General features: G+C 42.0%; 3 protein-coding genes across 5 annotated transcripts in view; 2 read left to right on the top strand and 1 right to left on the bottom strand.

Moving 5' to 3' along the window:
* Positions 1–39: 39 nt before the first annotated feature.
* nudt2 (nudix (nucleoside diphosphate linked moiety X)-type motif 2) lies at positions 40–3,128 on the bottom strand. Of its 2 annotated transcripts, none has more exons than XM_085273433.1 (3): positions 3,022–3,128; positions 1,129–1,271; positions 40–1,035 (listed from the first exon to the last, which is right to left on the bottom strand). In XM_085273433.1, exons 2-3 carry the CDS (start codon positions 1,253–1,255, stop codon positions 713–715), a joined length of 450 nt encoding a protein of 149 aa, XP_085129559.1. In that variant the 5' UTR covers positions 1,256–1,271; positions 3,022–3,128; the 3' UTR covers positions 40–712. The 2 variants fall into 2 exon arrangements, with proteins under 2 accessions (XP_085129559.1, XP_085129560.1); XM_085273434.1 differs by lacking the exon at positions 3,022–3,128 and adding an exon at positions 1,582–1,803.
* Positions 2,896–6,214, top strand: rfesd (Rieske (Fe-S) domain containing). Of its 2 annotated transcripts, XM_085273432.1 has the most exons (5): positions 2,896–3,105; positions 3,674–3,845; positions 4,678–4,851; positions 5,054–5,088; positions 5,629–6,214. In XM_085273432.1, exons 3-5 carry the CDS (start codon positions 4,695–4,697, stop codon positions 5,914–5,916), a joined length of 480 nt encoding a protein of 159 aa, XP_085129558.1. In that variant the 5' UTR covers positions 2,896–3,105; positions 3,674–3,845; positions 4,678–4,694; the 3' UTR covers positions 5,917–6,214. The 2 variants fall into 2 exon arrangements, with proteins under 2 accessions (XP_085129558.1, XP_085129557.1); XM_085273431.1 differs by lacking the exon at positions 2,896–3,105 and having other exon boundaries at positions 3,799–3,845; positions 4,681–4,851; positions 5,626–6,214.
* Positions 6,215–8,122: 1,908 nt separating this feature from the next.
* Positions 8,123–17,152, top strand: part of rhobtb3 (Rho related BTB domain containing 3) — a 31,189-nt gene continuing 22,159 nt past the window's right edge. The window contains exons 1-7 of the mRNA XM_085273430.1: positions 8,123–8,662; positions 9,049–9,280; positions 10,111–10,303; positions 12,463–12,620; positions 12,901–13,009; positions 15,926–16,121; positions 16,261–16,457. Of these exons, the coding sequence (XP_085129556.1) occupies positions 8,661–8,662; positions 9,049–9,280; positions 10,111–10,303; positions 12,463–12,620; positions 12,901–13,009; positions 15,926–16,121; positions 16,261–16,457 (1,087 nt within the window). The 5' untranslated portion in view covers positions 8,123–8,660. The remainder of the gene's footprint in view (positions 8,663–9,048; positions 9,281–10,110; positions 10,304–12,462; positions 12,621–12,900; positions 13,010–15,925; positions 16,122–16,260; positions 16,458–17,152) is intronic.

Below are 17,152 nucleotides of genomic sequence, written 5' to 3'. Positions count from 1 at the left end.
TTGCTTCTGAGCAAATAAATGTATTTAGATCCAAAGATGTTGTTTTTTTAACTGTTATATTTAATGTAGAACTTTTCCTCGTGACAATGATGATGTTAGTTATCTGTTGCAGCTTTTGATATCAAATGTGCAGCTTTAGGAAAAAAAAATGTTTGTCCCCACCATGTGGCAGCATCTGCTGTTTACAGTTTATTTTTATCATTAGTGTTTCACTTGACTGTTCTATTATTAGCCCAGTATCCCCTTGCATCTTTGTAATGCATGTTTAAAAAAGAGAAAAAACAAAACAATCCATTCAGAAATTATGTAAAGCTGAGTAAGTATCAAAGGTAGGAGAAAACCTTCGTGTTGGTCTAAATTTAATTCAAACTGGAGACAGACCGAAAAAAAATGACCAAAAAAAAACAGCTGTAATGCACAAACCTGCAATACAGCTTATTTACAATCATAAACGCATCATTTGTGCATTTAATCCTAGCATTCAACTGTTGATTTTATTTTCTCTCTGATTTTTTGTGACTTAAGGGAGTCTTTCTCTTACATAAGGTTCTGGAAAGTATTTAAAGAAAGACAAGGCAGGGAAAGTCAGACTCATTCAGTTAAAGGAATTAGGAGCAGTGCTTTCAAAACAGATGCTCTTCCAGAAAATGGTACGATCCCACATACCAGCAGGAAGTTACTTCCCATTTATGATCTTCTCCTCTGTGACACATCATTGTTTGTCCTGACATGCCTCTAGGTGTCTGTGTGCTGCTCTCAGTGTGTCCTGCAGGTCTTTGTACCGGGCCAGAGTGCAGGCTTCCTCTAGCTGGGCCCAGCGGTAATCCTGGTGCTCATCAGACAAAGTCACAGCAGTCCCTGGGTCCTTCAGCTCAGCCAACCAGTACAGCACCTCTTTGGGTTTGCCACGCACCTCATAGTGCAACTCCTGAACAAAGCCTTTTATCACTTTCAGGTGCTCTGCCCCAAGCCCCGCCTCCTCCTTGGTCTCTCTCAGTGCTGTGGTGAGGTCATCCTCACCTGGGTCCACATGACCTTATGGTGAATTTATTAGGGGGGAAAAAAGACTCATTAACGTGTAATTTTCTGTAATGAAGAAAAAATCAATCTAGTGTTTCTTAAACACACCTTTCGGTGGCGTCCAGTGGTGTTCCCCATAAGATGTCTGCAGAAGGAGATACTCGATGTTGCCTGGAGGAGGGATGCGGCCGACTAGACGGCGAAATATGATAAAGCCACAAGCTCGGAGTACCATCTTCCTGTTAAAGCAACTTATACACAAACACAATTCCTCTGTTATTGTGTGTTTGCTTTCCAGAAAACTAAGGACTTTATTGGATGATGACAACATTTTATAACCGCAGATATAGAACAAATTTAAAGTGTCAAACCACAAACTCATGCATCCTGCACTCAACTAAAATATAACATTTCTTTCAACAGTGCCTTAATAAAAGTCCAGTGCTAGTCATTTTTTGTTGTTTATGCATCATGTTTTGCATTTGTTACATAAATGTGTATTTTACAGATAAGGTGCACATGCCCACAAATATTAACATAGACAAATGTACATATACTCACAGGCCACTTTGTTAAGTACACTTGCTCAACTGTATTAATCCAAATATTTAATCAGCCAATCACGTGGCCACAACTTTAAGGTCAAGACGACTTAGTGAAGTTCAAAGTACGTGTCAGAATAGGTGATTTAAGTGGCTTTTCATGGCTGTTGGTTCCAGTTGGGATGGTTTAAGTATTTCAGAAACTGCTGATCTACTGAGATTTTGCCACAAGGCCATCTCTACGGTTCACAGCGAATGGCCTGAAACACAGAAAATACGCTGTGAGTGGCAGTTCACTGCTTGGCTATACTATGCTGATGCCAGAGTTCAGAGGAATGGCCAGACTGCTTTGAGCTGACAGGAGGGACTCAAATAACTGTTCATTACAACCAATGTATGCAGAGGAGCATTTCTTAATCCACAGCATGTCAAACCTTGAAGCAGGAACAAGAAACTGAAACAACAATTTACACGGTCTCACCAAACTTGAACAATAGAAGATGGTCGTAAAAATGTTGCCAGGTCTGATGAGTGTCGATTTCTACTGCAACATTTGAATGGTAGGGTCAGAATTTTATGTAAATAAGATGAAAGCATGGATCCAACCATACATCAGGCTGGTGGTGATGGTGTAATGGTGTGGGAATTATTATCTTGCCACACTTTGGCCTCTTGGTACCAATTTTAACTTCACAGCCTGCATGTCATTCCTTTTAAGACCACTGTGTACCCATCTCTTGATGGCTGCTTCCAGGAGGATATTGTGCCATATCACAAACTTCAAATGATCTCAAACTGGTTTCTTGAGCACGACAAGTTTTAAGCCAGGCTATTCCCTGTATTTGAATGGCCAAAAAAGCTCCTTTGGGATATGCTGGAACAGGAGATTAACATTATATTGACATGCTGTCATATCAATATGTACCATAACCCATAGAAGAATTAAGGCAGTCCTGAAAACCAAAGGGGGTTCAATCCAGTACTAGCAAATTGTGTATATCGCTTTTTGTTAGTTAGTTACTGCAAAGATTAATGATGGGTACATTTATTATTGTACATGTGGTACTAAGTCCTGTGAAAATAGTTATAAACACTCTAAACCAGCTCAGTGCAGGTTTTGAAATGTAGCTTTGCGGGAAGACTAATTCTTTTATATATTTATTTTAAAATCAAGCGACAGTTAAAGACTAATTCTATACCAGATTCTATGGATTTATTTTGTAAAACACAGTCGCGACGATTAAATATTTACTGACGGAAAGAAATGTGTTAGTATTTACAGCACACGGTTAGCTAGCTTTCAAATCGGATGTGAAGCCTAATATGAGCTTCAACCGCCGCTTTTATGGTGGATGTTTCTGCTCCACCGGACGCACTGCTGATCTTCACCTCATGCTCACACACTGCACGAGGCCATTATAAGTCAATTATTTTCAAGAAATCAGCGCAAACTACTTACAGTGAATGATTTGACAAGGAAGAGAGAGCGGAGCGCCGAGAAAATACTCCGGGCACTCTGCAAAGAATGACACAGATAGTTCCGGTTTGTAGAACAAAAATGATCAAATCAAGTCTAAACCAATCAATAAATATAAAAAGTATTCTATTATTGGCTTATATAACGTATGTTAATATAGCATTACATCACTAAATTATTCCTGTTAGCATATATTCTGTTGTCTCTATAATATAATGTCACTATGCAAACCGGTTATTAAGTCTATAATAATGTATTGTGCATAATGCATATATGTAAAATATATCATTGTATGTTTCTTTCACATGAAAAAAAAAATCTCTGACCAATAACGTCAGCTGTAGAATCAAAACACTAGTATAAAAGCCAGTTTTGATTAAAAAAAAAATTTATCTCCTAATTTTATAAAGCTACTTTCCACCACCGGTACAGCTCGTTTTACTTATGATAATTCATCTTGAATTATGTTAATTTTGAGGTGAATCCCAAAGCAGTTAAATGCATTGGACTAAAATAAAAAAAAATTAAATGTACTTATATGTGATTTAAATAACTAGTTTTTTTTTTTAAGAAAATGATAGAAATCTCTCCCAGTGAAGGCTTAAACCAACGCATTTCTTTACAATCTTTGTAGCTGATGTGCCTGAGAGAAACTGATAAGTAATGTATCCAGTGTAGGACCAACCAACAGACAGCTTGTGTCTGAAGATAAAAGACACAAGCCCCCACTTTTCCCACACAACCCTGGGCTGTCAACTGTACACTTGTTCAGCTTGACAGAGGCGATACAGCGGCTGACTTTCAAGGTAAGGCGATGCAAAAGTAAAATGAGTTATTTTTGAAGCAAAACCACCAGAGAGAGGGGCGCAGAGGTACTGAAAGTCCTTAAAGGATCACTTGAAGACTTTTCTTCTTCCTGATATTTCATTATATTTCCTGCTTGCTCATTTCAGCTGGCTGTGCTTTGGCCACATGCTTCAGGGCATGTGACTTTCGCTGCTACTACTACTGTGCTTACTCATCCTGTGTGTAGGGCTCATTATTCCACTCCACTATACATGAACATGAATCATCCTCACATTCAGATATTTTTGGTATATGCTGCCTACAAGGAGATCAGACGTGGAGATGATGTAGCACTCTGATCTTTGGATAACCCATTCTTGTGTTGAATGATGACAGCTGAATCTCTGTCAGTTTTTTTGTTTTTGTATTTCCCATTCAGTTTGTGCCAATTCATGTAGGTCATTTAGCGAAATCACTGTTCTCTTGTGTTTAGCACAGCAGCTTTATTTTCTATACTACGATGGATACCAAATAATCATGAGACAGATAATAGGGCTTAAAGCTCAGGGCCTTGGTGTGTTTGGAGCAGAGCTGATCAGTGCCAAGAAATGTTCTTACATGAGTGTTCTTGAGTTGTTCTGGACTTAATTTAAGCTGACAACTGTGAGGTGAGGTGCCAACACAATAATCCCAGTGACGAATCCAAAGCCCACAACTTTTTTACGTGTGTGGATTCAGTTAAGTTTTTACCATAAAATACACCATAGTCACTTTGGGCCACATATGAGAATGATGGAGGGACAAATACACACAACCTTGAGAACTGATGATATGACCTTCTTGACCTCAAAGCAGCATTTGGCAGCCACATGGAGGAGAACGAGCAGTCAGCAAGAGGCCTCCATTTCGTGGGCAAGAAGGATGAACTTATTGAAGCAAAGCGGTCTTTCAGATCAATAGAAGATCGGGATATACTGATTATCTACCACCAGGGAGTCTTCTATGCTATGGATTCTTACTGTTACCGTAAGTGCAATTTTTCTAGTGAAAAACTCATAGTGGTCACTGCAGAGAGAGGAAATACACTGGGACCTTTAACACTGGGCTTCATTATTTAATAAATTATTGAACATTTTAGCACATGTCATCTGGAAAGTGTGTCCTTTTTAGCAAACTGTTAGTATGTTTGTTTATTTTGTGATACACTGATACCCCGTCATTTCGGCAGATGCTGGAGGAATGCTGAACAACGGTGACATTGAGGTGAGTTTCAGGTTTAAATTACGAGGGTTAGATCAAGACAACATTCCAAAATATCAGAGCAAATATCTTCTACAATCACTCAAGCAGTAATTTAACTAAACACATGAATACTTAACACAGTTTTCATATCTGAATTTACTGCCATTCACTACAAAAGCCTTGAACAAATAGTGCCTCATCTCAACCTTCTCAACTGATCTTCTCTAACTTTGGCTGTTTTTAAGAAATGTTATTAATCACTACTGCTTTTAAGTAATCTGGTATCTGTATTATTATAGTTATTATTTCTTTTTTCCCTCCCCCTTTAAACCACCTTGAATGACTATAGCATTTAAGGGTGATATATAAATAAACTTTCTTTGCCTTGTCTTAAGTTATTATCTCATTCCTGATTTAACATATTCTTGTATCTGCACAATAATGACTAAAGGCAAATGCTGGGCTAAGGCTGTGAGGATATTGTATTATTATTTTATAGTGCAAAGAAACCTAAAATGACATACACACAAGGTCATTTATCTGCCTTTTGTCCACAAGCAGGAAATTAACGGCAAGCTGTGCATAATTTGTCCGAAGCATAAGTACAAGCTCACTCTAGCCAAAGGGGAGTGCTTATACAAAGGCAACAACCCCAAGGAAAAGCCACCTGTGCCCAGATGGTACTCCAAGGGTGTGAAGCAGAGAACGCACACAGTCACAGAGAACAATGGGGAGATCTACGTCAAGCTCTCCGATAACCCAAATTGGATCGAATCAGATTACTACCAAGGAGAAAAAGGCAAGATAGAACGAGCCAAAGCTGAGGCGTCTGAGAAGGAAACATCTTGACAGTAATGGATGAAGATTGCACCCAAGTGTTTTCTTTTTGTCTGCTTTGATCTCCTCTAAATAATTGCATGATGACTGTATGGCAAGGTTGTTAGTGATGACATGCACTCTGTGGTCAATTTATTAGCACTCAGTTGGATAGATAGCTCTAAAGTGGCTCTTGTTTTTGGTCATTTTTGACTGTATTTACACGTTTGTTTGGGTGATGGTTTATTTCAAACACTGGTAAAGCATTGCCATTTAACACTGATGTCTGTTTGTCAATAGCATCATCTCCATCTCTAAATAAACATTTCTAAGGATGAATTTGGATTTCTGTGTCATCCATCTCATATAGGACAGTGACATCCAATACTCTTTGTGTAGTATGCATACAGGGAAGGAATCAGTAGCACTGATGAGATCCTAGAGTGGAGTGGTTTTGCAGTATCCAAGTCTCTGTATTGCTTCAAATGGCTTTAGAACGCAAGTATATGATCTCAGAGGCTGCATAGATTTACGTATTTGGGATTATTGTCACATATTTTTTCCCCCAGTAACTGCAAAAAACGAAAACCTGTTTGCTGAGAAATTAGATAATCCAAAAAGTCTTGGAGGGTTGCAGATACAGCACGCATTTGTCTGGCTCTGCGGCCTCTGAGGGGGCCCTGCATATTTTGTATAAAATGTATGGTTTTTGTTGGGGATACTTTTATTTGTATCCAGTATTGCATAGGTGTCAAACTCTGGCCCGCGGGCCAAATTTGGCCCGCAGCCTAATTACATTTGGCCCGCGAAGCCATACCAAATTACTATTAGAGCTGGCTTACTGGTATTATACAGCTAATATATATATTGTTTAGTATTAAGCTTTGCTTGTTCCATATTCAGTTTTTCAGCAAACCTTGTTTGAGTCCATAAGAAAAGATTCATTCTTATATCTAGAGGAAGATTTTTTTTCAATAAATATTAATGTTAGCCCGCGACTTTGTTCCAGTTTTGAATTTTGGCCCACTGTGTATTTGAGTTTGACACCCCTGCTGTAGCTCAACTGCAGGCATTAGCTGGATAAGCAAAAGAAGATGGATGGACGGATGGATTAACAATTTCACAAAGCAGGGAAAATACATACAGTTAGTGTTATTATTATCTATTTCATCACATGTCAGTAGAATTAATGTGACTTAATGCATGGCTTTCCTATACTTCACATGCAGTGCAAAAGAATGAGGCTGTAGCATTTCTTAACCATTTGATATGACGGGTCAAGGCAGCCTGTCACATTCAGATTATTTCTCTGTTTCTGTACCAGAATTGTACAATAGTGACATTGGTTGAGAGCACAAATGCTGTGGGGTATAGAGCCCCTCTGTGCATGAATGATGCTGTTCTCTAGCTGGCTTATAGCAAACTCAGTACTGTGTGACTCTTCAGATACAGTCAAGAAAGACCCATGGTTTACATGGAATAAGGGGGCAGTTTAATTACATAATCAAGTTGGGAGTCTTGACAGAAGGCAGTGGCCATTGTCTGCAGGTGGTCATTTGCAATAGGTCAAGCGGTGGGCTGTTCGTCAAGATAAAGAGCAGACTGTGGGGAAAGTGCTTAGCAGGGCCAGTGCATCTGCCAGAAGGAGAGCATGTAAGCAACACAGATTTTCAGTGTAGAAGGGCATTCAAACTCAAGCCCTGGTTTTATGTTATGCATTATTCATAATGGCTGCGAATGACCCATGAGGCTCTGATTAAGCCTTTAAGGGTCAGGCTATTCTTCCCCTCAATTCTCAGTGGATGCCCTGGAGCTTTTCCAAGAGGGCCAGCCAGATCTTATTATTACCTTTTACCTACCTCTCCCACAACAACAAAACACCTCCCGAAAAAAAGCTGGTTTAAGCATTTTAAATGTCGTCGCAGTGTCAGCAAATAGCCGGTCGCGTGCTCACTTTGGTGGTCATTATTGTTATCCCTGTCATTAACACTGAGCCCCGTGCTTCCAGCTCGAGGTAATTAACTTTTGTGTGAACGCCTGTGGAGGAGTGCGGTGACAGTGTGGGGCAGCGGAATGGTGGCAGGCGCACACACGAGCCGTGCAGAGGGGCAAAGCTGCGGTGAGGCAACAAGGTGTAAGTCCGAGTAAACAAAAACGGGTGAGGGTGTTCGTTTGTGCGCGTGTGTTGCCGCGTGTATGTCCGCGCGTGCGTGCTGCTGAGTCAGACGCGGCCGCTCACGGTTCAGTCAGCCCTCCTCTCTCTCTCTCTCTCTCTCTCTCTCTCTCTCTCTCTTCCTTCCCAGTTGTTATTTTGCTAGCGACACTTTGTTTCATCCACCGACGTCATCTATACAGTCTGGACACCGAGGCGCGAAGCTACCCTCCCTCTCCGTAGTTAATTGTTTCCTACCGACTGACAACTTGTTCGCCTGTTAGCGCACTGGCTGTCTGTCCATGGGCGCTGCTGTTTACACACTCTGCTGCTCCTCCTCCGCCGGCTGGGCTGTCCGGTGCGCCTCTGCGGTCGGTTCGGGACGGTGTCGAACTCCGCTTTTATGAATGAATAACGAGACGGGGAAATGCCCGTGACTGCGAAACTCCCCCTACAGCCGGGCTCCCGGGGGGCCAGCCACCGATGAGAGGGATTACCGACGGAGCCGAGCCGCGGCTCATTGCGGAAAAAGCGAGCCTTGACTGCAGACTGGCGTGGAAAGGCACCGTGAGAGGGAAACGGGCTCCATAGCATAAAGCAGCGGAACGAAACCGCGGTGACCACAATGTAAGTTCCTCTGGAGCTGCAACTCATTAAGGCTTATGAAGAGATGGGGCTCCTGGTTGCATGCCTTATTGATTTTTTTCAGTATATCACTGCTTGGAAAACACACAAAGATAGCGGGAATAATTTGTCCGTCTGAATTATTCTAACATAATACCCACTCAGGTGTGATAATGAAGGCCTGGGCGAGCTTCTCTTCAGTGATTTTCAGTGACATAGCCGTGATGCACTGTCTCCGTGAGAGACATGAATAATAAGGTCCAGTGCAAAGAGAGGAGCCTCCGCTCCCTCGGTGCTCTTTGATCATCACCATCATCTACCTGTGTGGACTGAAGGCACCTGTGTGATGCCTTCAGTCCACTTTCAACCACGAGTTGTCTGGCTTGCAGGTCCATCCACATCGTGGCGCTGGGCAGCGAGTGCCCCGGAGGAGTCGGTCCAGGAGATGAGATGTTGGGGCAGGGGCAGCTGCAGGGGGGGTTGCTGTGGAGCTACTTGGGTCAGGGAGCCATGGTGGGACCGTGCGACCTAGAGAGCAGTATGCACAACCCGGCTTTCATGGAGTACACCTCACGTGTCTTTGGAGATGTCACGGTAGTGGTTCGGGATTGTCCCAGCTGGGTAAGAGACAGGTGGTGTGTTTGAGTGAGCAGACTGAGAGAAGCAGAGACACCTGCATGAGTCAGCTGTTACATTATGACTTTGGCTTGTGCATGTATTTGTGCACTGTAAGTCTGATCTTCAAGTGCTATTATGGCTCTTTTCCTCTACATTTACATCCTCTTGATAGTTTATTTGTTTAAAATAACAATCTGCAAATTTTATGCCAAATCAAAGGCATTTCCAGAGTACTGTGAGAAAATGTGAGTTACTTAATGTATATGCTGTTTACTTTTCAGTCTGCTTCTGTTTCTCAGAAGATACAGCCTTCTACAACATTTCAACTTCCAGCAGCCCTTGCCTTGCAGCGCTGATTGCAGGCTTTATAAAAACGTCTCTATTCTTAGGACGCTATTTTAACATGCATTGCAGAAAAAACCTGATGAAAGAACTTTTGTTCTTAATAGCATATGCACTGTTAGGGTTTTGTATGCATCCTATTATAGGCCTGTCTAACCCCGTCAGGGGTGTTGCTGGTGGAAGTCTGTTTGTCTAATTCTGCGTCTCTGCCTTTTATTTTTAATTCAAAATGCTCAAAGCTTTCTGAAGTGTTTTTCCTTCCTAATGGGTTGAATTAAGTTGGTTTAGAGTAGCTAGCCTCATAAAGATCTCTAGGGGGTAAAGTTAAAAAACCCAGTTACACTGATGAATTTGTACTTACATGAGAGGAAGCGTTAGGTTTATATGAGGTGTGGTGAAGACAGGGGTGTAGATACATCTCTGTGTATGTCTTTGCTTGGGTTTCAGCCCTCCATCTATTTACAAATGTCATCCTTTCCTTGCCTTTCTAGGACTTGCTGGACAGCGACTGGGCCAGTGTTCGGAAAGTTCTTGAGCAGGCGGACATTTTAGTTATTAAATATTCAGTCACTGACAAGCTGGCCTTCCAGCAGGTCAGGAATGGCTATGCTCCGAGACTCCGCCCACTCCTGAGGCACTGGGGCGTGCCCGTCATCCTCGTTGCTGTGGGAGCGCGGCTGAATGGTGAGGATGCCTTTTGTTCTGTGTTTTTGTTGGAGCAGGACCTAGTTTAGTTTAGCCAACATGGCTTGCCAACCCTCCAACTGTTTATCGTTGCTGCATATGAGCTGTCACTGTACTGGATATCCTGGCAATTTCAGGTCAGCTGACTGTTACCTAAGCTGTTGGTTTTGGTTTCGGGACAGCATTATGCTCTTCTTGCTGAGATCACTCAGTGAGTCTTGTATCCTCTAGCATGTCCACACAGCAATCAGGAGGATGCTCATGATTAACTCTCCTCTTGGCTGCCTTCAGGCTGTCAGCTCACATGCTTCCCCACAGGAAACACTCCAAAGAAGTACAGTGTACAGTACAACTTTGGGGCTTTTCTGTTCCAAAAAAAAGAAGCCTTGCTTGTAGACAAGAGTTCATTGTCGTGGTGCAAAAAAAAAAAAGTGCACCAGAACAGAAGTATGTGCCTTCAGCAGGATAGAGCACACATTTACAGCCTTACTGGAGGCTGCTTAACAAAATAAGCATTAACATAACACACATGTGTTGGCATCTCAGTGAGTGACCCACACCCTGTTAAAATTAAATCCTGTAAACAAGCCCATCAAATGTACCAGGTTATATTTTTAGCACGTGTGCTCAACATACTTTGAAATCCTGTCAGAGCACTGCAGCAGCGTGATCACAGTGAAAGTCAAGTCTGAAGAGAGAGAAAAACGAGAGGGGAGTGGATCACTGTAGACCAGAGCTTTTGTTTGTGTTTGTGTTTTTTTTCTTTTTCTTTTCTTTTTAGCAGCTGCTGTGAGTAGTTTCATGCAAGCCCCCCCCCCCCCCCCCCCGCCATTGTGACTGCAGAGAATGACGGCTGAGGTCTGAGCGCTTCCTGTCTTTAGACCACCTAAGGCACATCTGTGGCAGGGGGAGCGCTGCCGCACGTGCATTAATGCAGCCATTAAACCAGCGAAGAACGGAGGAGCGCAGACAGATTTATCCAAGGGCACGCACGCACACCATTGCTCGCACAAACATACCACTGATATGCCAAGTCACAGCCGCTCCGATGCTCACGCGCGCACTTACACACACTCCTTTTCCTGCTGTCACCCTTGCACTCACTCACACGCTCTCAGCCTGCCATCGTCTCTGTGTCACGCCTGTGGGTTATTAGCAATATGATTTATCCAGTGCCTCGGGACTTGGCTGTATGCCCTGCAGATTCTGCCTTTCTCTCTCCTCCTTTGTGCAGCCCTTGCTCTAGTCTTTTTTTTTTTCTCCTTCAAGATAATCCCTCTAATTTTCTGTCTGATTCTGTTTCTGTGGTCTCCCTGTGCACACATGCCACAGTACAGCCAGTCCTAGTCCACGTGCCACTGCAGATTTTACACATCTATATGATCTTGCTGTACAATTACTGACCCCCCCCCCCCTCCCCCCCTCATTAACTTGCTGAAGAAATTGCAGCTTGGGGTGTGCAGCAGAAATATTTTTAAAATCCAAACGTATGCATGCATGCTTTCCCTTTTAAAAACCCTCGCTAGCTCTCTACATAGTCACCCAGAGAAAGAATTGAGGAATCGGGAAAAAGGGCGAGGCCACACCATAAAAGCCACATGTGGTTGTAGCATCTGGTTCATATGTTCTGATTTGTGAAACATGCTTTCCATTCTAGTTTAGTTTGCAAAATGTATTTTTTGCTCCAGCAGCACTGACTAACAACACAACACTTTTGCATTCTGTAAGGGCATTGTTTTTTGTTTATTATTGTTTATTTTTCTACAACTTTTTATTGTAATTATTGAGGAACATTGCTCATCTGAACAGGCTAAGTGTTTGCCATGGGAATTTCAGTCACCTGAAGGGAGGGTGTGTTTGTGACTATTTTAAATCTAATTATTTCTTAGAATCTGTTCAATTTTGCTGAGTGCCCTTCAGTGCGCTGCTACTCCTTTGTCACAGGCATGTTATTCTTTTCCACTTCCTCTGTGCTTGAGTGGTTCAGTAGAACTCACTGAGTCACACATGGATCTAGTACTGCCTTAGTAGGTTCATGCTTCTCAAAAAGGATAATGTAACATCAATAGCACATGTATTCCTTCAGATATACACACATAAACTAGTTATTAGTAAAGTGTGCATTACCTCATCCTACACTTGAATTCTACTGTTTTCAGATGAAGGCCCCCCCTGTACGTGTCCACTGTGTGCCTCTGACTGGAGCAGCTGCGTACCTCACAGTGAAGGTTTGCAGTTGTCCCGGGACTTGGGGGCCACCTATCTGGAGTTGCCCTCCCTCAACCATGTCTTCGTGGGTCGCTACTTTGGCAGCGTGGTAAGTGATGATGCAACACTGGAGTCAGAGTTGATGCTGTGGTGTGTTTTTGACTCAGCGTCCCCAAAGAAGAGAAAGACAAAAACACATCTCACGATGTTCTTTTCCTTCAAAGTAGAGTAACTCTGCGTTTCCAGATTGTAGATACAGTGTTTAGTAGGGGAGACAGTGACAGGTTGGATGTCCCGGGAAGTTATTTCTAAAGCAACAAGATGATGATGTAACTTCACTATCTTTGTACAGATTTTGAAATAACATGTATGTTGTTTGTGTTGTTTAGCTGGAGTACTTCATGATTCAGTGTCTGAAACACAAAGCCAAAGAGAGGCCAGAGAAGAGGCGAGGAAATAAAGTGAATGAACTTCGCCCCCCTCACTTAGAACAGCCAGGTCAGAGGAATACTATGCCAAGCAATGAGTTATCCTGGCTTTGTTTCAAGTGTCATGCATGCCTGCCATTTTTAATTCATTTAAGCAGATTTGTAGCCTGTGTGTGTTTTTAAAAAATATATTTCTTAATTATATATATTTTTGTCAATTGCCGTGTTTATGGTGTTTAGAAACATTCAGTGAACTGGATGGATTGTTACCTTTTGAGCTTACATAGCCATAAAAAGAGCTGAGCACAAAGGTTTTATCTGGATCAATACGCTCTGTTCCAAACTGGAAAGACAAAGAGCTAGGTAGACTACTTTTATTCACTGACATTTGAATCAATTTTAGCCTGAGCAAACAGAAGCAGTAACAGCTGAGTTCCCTGCGTTTGGTGGAGGCAGCTCAATGATTGTTCTTATGAGACTGTGGGATTACTCCTTAACCTCATCTTTTAGTGAAGCCCTCTCATGTTGTCAGTTCAGCGCTTGGTCCTGTATGTTATGTGTTTTTAATTTTTCATGCCTATTATTGAAGTTAATTATTCACAATATGTTTCCCCCAACAACAAAAAATTATCTTTATAACCAAATAAATGTGTTGATTATAATGATTTTTGTCAAGGCAATGGTGATGAGCTTCTAAAATCTAGAGCAGCGGTCCTCAACCTTTTTTGCGCCACGGACCGGTTTATGCCTGACATTATTTTCACAGACTGGCCTTTAAGGTGTCGCGGATAAATACAACAAAATAAAACTAGTACCGGTACCGAAAAAAAGAAGATTTATTCATAACACACGTGAAAAGACCCAGGAAAACCGAGTTAACGATAAAAACGATAACAAAATAACGCTGAAAACCGATAAACCCCCTGAAAACCATACATTTCACACCTGAGCCTCAACTCTCGCGGCCCGGAACCAAACAACTCCGAGGCCCGGGGGTTGGGGACCGCTGATCTAGAGAAGAGCGATCATGGATGTTTAAAAAAACAAAGAAAGACCAGACAGTTTCTCCCAGTTCTCTCTTTAAGTCGCTCACACTACAAAATGACTCAAATGGTCCATTATAAATCAAAAAGTTGCCAGTTAATTGCTGACTAATTACTTAAGATGTTATTTAGTCTTAGTCTGCTTATCTGAAATTCAGAATTTTAGATGAAATTGCAATTAAGCTGCAAAAAGCCACTCATGTTAAAAGTTCTCTCTCTCTCTCTCTCTCTCTCTCTCTCTCTCTCTCTCTCTCTCTCTCTCTCTCTCGCTTTTTTTTTTTTTTGAGGCCCTTGCAGATTTATTGCAGACTTAATCAAACTGCGTCTTATCCAGTCACATTCTGCAAAAGACCACAAATTATGAGGAGATAAATGATCAAAAGAGGCTAAACCTCACAGAAAGGCTGACACACAGCAAACAGCTTAGACACAGCGAGTTTGATTACTGTAGAAACGCTGAAAAAGAAACGGGCTGAGCTGGAGTGCTCGGTGGCTGCATGTCTGCTGCTCTCCCTTTCTCTTAATGCTCTGCTTTTTTGGACGCTCTTTGTCCTAATTGGATACAAGAGAGTCTGATTAAAGCTGCAACTGGCTGCTGGATGTTGCCACAAACTGAAAGCTTTCTGTGCGCTGAATTTGAAACCAGGAAATTAAAAGTAACAACTCCAAGACCTCGAGTAGACGAAGTAGTCTGGTGTTGTATTCAGGGAGGGGGTTAGAATACAGAGCTGCACTCCTTGGTTCACTTTTCTTCTCCTCTCTGCTATGGCCATTCCTGCATGCAAAGTCATGCTTTTAAAAAAACCGAAACACCTGAACATATTTAACACAAACTACGCTGTTAAACCTGTGTTAAATATCGATCCGAGCAGGTTTCCGCTTTGCCTGTTTAAATCTGACTGACATTTTTAAGTGCTGCCAAAAAAATGGCAGCAAGTGCCTGCAGGATTTATTGGTGTCGTTCGACACTGCTTAGCTCCCTTTACGGTGTAGCTTACATTAACAATGACATACGGGGATTAAGAAGCGGCACAGTTGTCATGGCTAAAACAGAGCACTCATAAAAAAGGAGATGAGCTCCACAGAGGTGCAGTAAGTATTAAGCATCAATAGGAATATAATAGGCCAATGATTAGTGAAGCTGAAGCTCCCTCGCCCTGCCTTCTTTGTTCCCCTGCTCAGTGCTTTTTTACTTTTTACTAATTTGACTTCATGAATGCATGAATCACTTTCTTCGTTGCAATTTTCTGTGTATTCACGTTTGTCATGCAGTTCACTGCAAATCGTTGTCTTTTTTTGTTGGTTTTTCCTTTTTGTGTCTTCTTCATTTATTAGATTAGTTCCAAATCTTTTTAATCCCAAAGTTTTGGGGTGTGCTGTTCATTTTAGTGTTTTATCACCAAAACAATTTAAAAGTAAAGTTGACAAATAAAGGTCAACTTCAGGTCCTTTTTCAGTCTCTGACCAGACCAGACCAGACTAGACCAGAATTTCACTGCAGCAGCCTTGAGCTACTTTCATCTTTTAAGGACTGTTATTAATGCAAAGACAAACGTACCTGGAAGCCGTTCTTTAAACATGAGCAACGAGAAAGGACAAAAATGACCTGTCTCTTTTTCTTGGCTTTAAAATCTCACTGTGCTGTTGCTGACAAGATCACTCCCTCGACCCGCATTGTACACCCCAATTTTTCTCTGAGTTGTCAAAACTCATTGCCAACAGCCTCCCAAGAAAACACAAGTACAAGTAAACAAGGCAGACTGAAGGAAAATTGAGTACACCAAATATCAATACTAAAACACTCCTGAGAGGCTTTGAACATAACAAGCCCATTCAATATTCTGTGTTATTCTTTGATATGGAGGCAAACTGAATTTCAGCAGTAATTGCTCATCATCTCTGTCCATCCTCACTCGTTTCTTTTGTTGCTCTCTTCTGTTCAGCTCGTCTTCCCCCTATTAGAGTGGAGGAGTCCAGCTTCTCCCAGGACATGCAGTGGTTGTTGGAGCGTGGCGTGCAGTTCGCCGATGTGGCTTTCTATGCCGGGGATTCTGGGAAAGAGCTGGGTTGGGCGCATGCCGCTGTGCTGTGTGCTGTCAGCCCGTACTTCAGACAGCTACTCCTTGGGCCCAAGACCAGGTAGGAGAGATATTAACCTCTTCACAGCATGGGGTTTAATATCCTATTTCACCACCTGAGTCTGTAGCCAGCGAGAGCCCAACTATTTCGGCAAACTTCTCTGTAATTGAAACATTTTCTTCTATCTCTGGTTGGACAGGGAACGTCCACAGTCGCGGTGTGTTTGCAGAGAGCGTGACGGAGGTCCCCACTCGCTGCTTTCCACCTGGGATGGGAGTATTATTGATGACATGCCGAGATCAGATGGACACCTGACGGGACGCCTCACTCGTCTGGTGGTGAAGGACCCCCTGCTGTGCATGTGCTTGTGGGAGACTCTCATGTTCATTTATAGAGGTAAAAACCTCCATCCAAAGAAAGATTTGTTGCTGTTATCCTAAATCTGCTGTTATGTATCTTTATAGAAAATGCCATCATGTCCATTTATCCAATTTAACAGCCACTTGTAAGCTCTCGAGGTACTGAATGTGGAAATCCACCTGATTCCTAGTGTGACTGAATGAAATCGAACAATTTGACAAATTAGCTGATGGATGTTTTCTAAGGTCAAAGAAAATGAAACGCTATATCACAAACCTCTCTTTTTCCAAAAGAAAGAGAAGTGGTGTGATATCCTGTACTGTATGTGTTGTACCAGCTGACAGAAAACTCACAGGCCTCACAGACGTAGCTGCAGACTGAAGATTAAAGGTTCTGTAATCTGAAAAATCCCTTCTTTGCTAGGAAACTGTTCTGGGTACGCTTTGGATACATTGCTCATTGCTCGTATTAGTAATATATAGACAAAAGCAAAATGCATGAAGGTAAATGGTTGACAGGAAGAGGGTTTTGTTTTTTTGTTTTGTTTTGTTTTCCTTACCTTTAATTTATAGTCTGATTATCTTAGAAAGGCTTCATTACCCCACACAACCCTGAATTAGTGAAGAAGATGGATGGATGTGTGATTGGGCATTAAACTAGTGTTGCTGTAAATGTACAGGCACCTATATTAGTTAGAAAAGCTATTTATAAGCAGTAACACTGATAACAAG

The sequence above is a fragment of the Mchenga conophoros genome, linkage group LG5, assembly GCF_057382185.1.
Source record: "Mchenga conophoros isolate Kocher_MC1m ecotype Shallow Benthic linkage group LG5, M_conophoros_male_GT1.1, whole genome shotgun sequence".
NCBI lineage: Eukaryota > Metazoa > Chordata > Actinopteri > Cichliformes > Cichlidae > Mchenga > Mchenga conophoros.
This window is presented reverse-complemented; position numbering and strand designations above follow the sequence as displayed.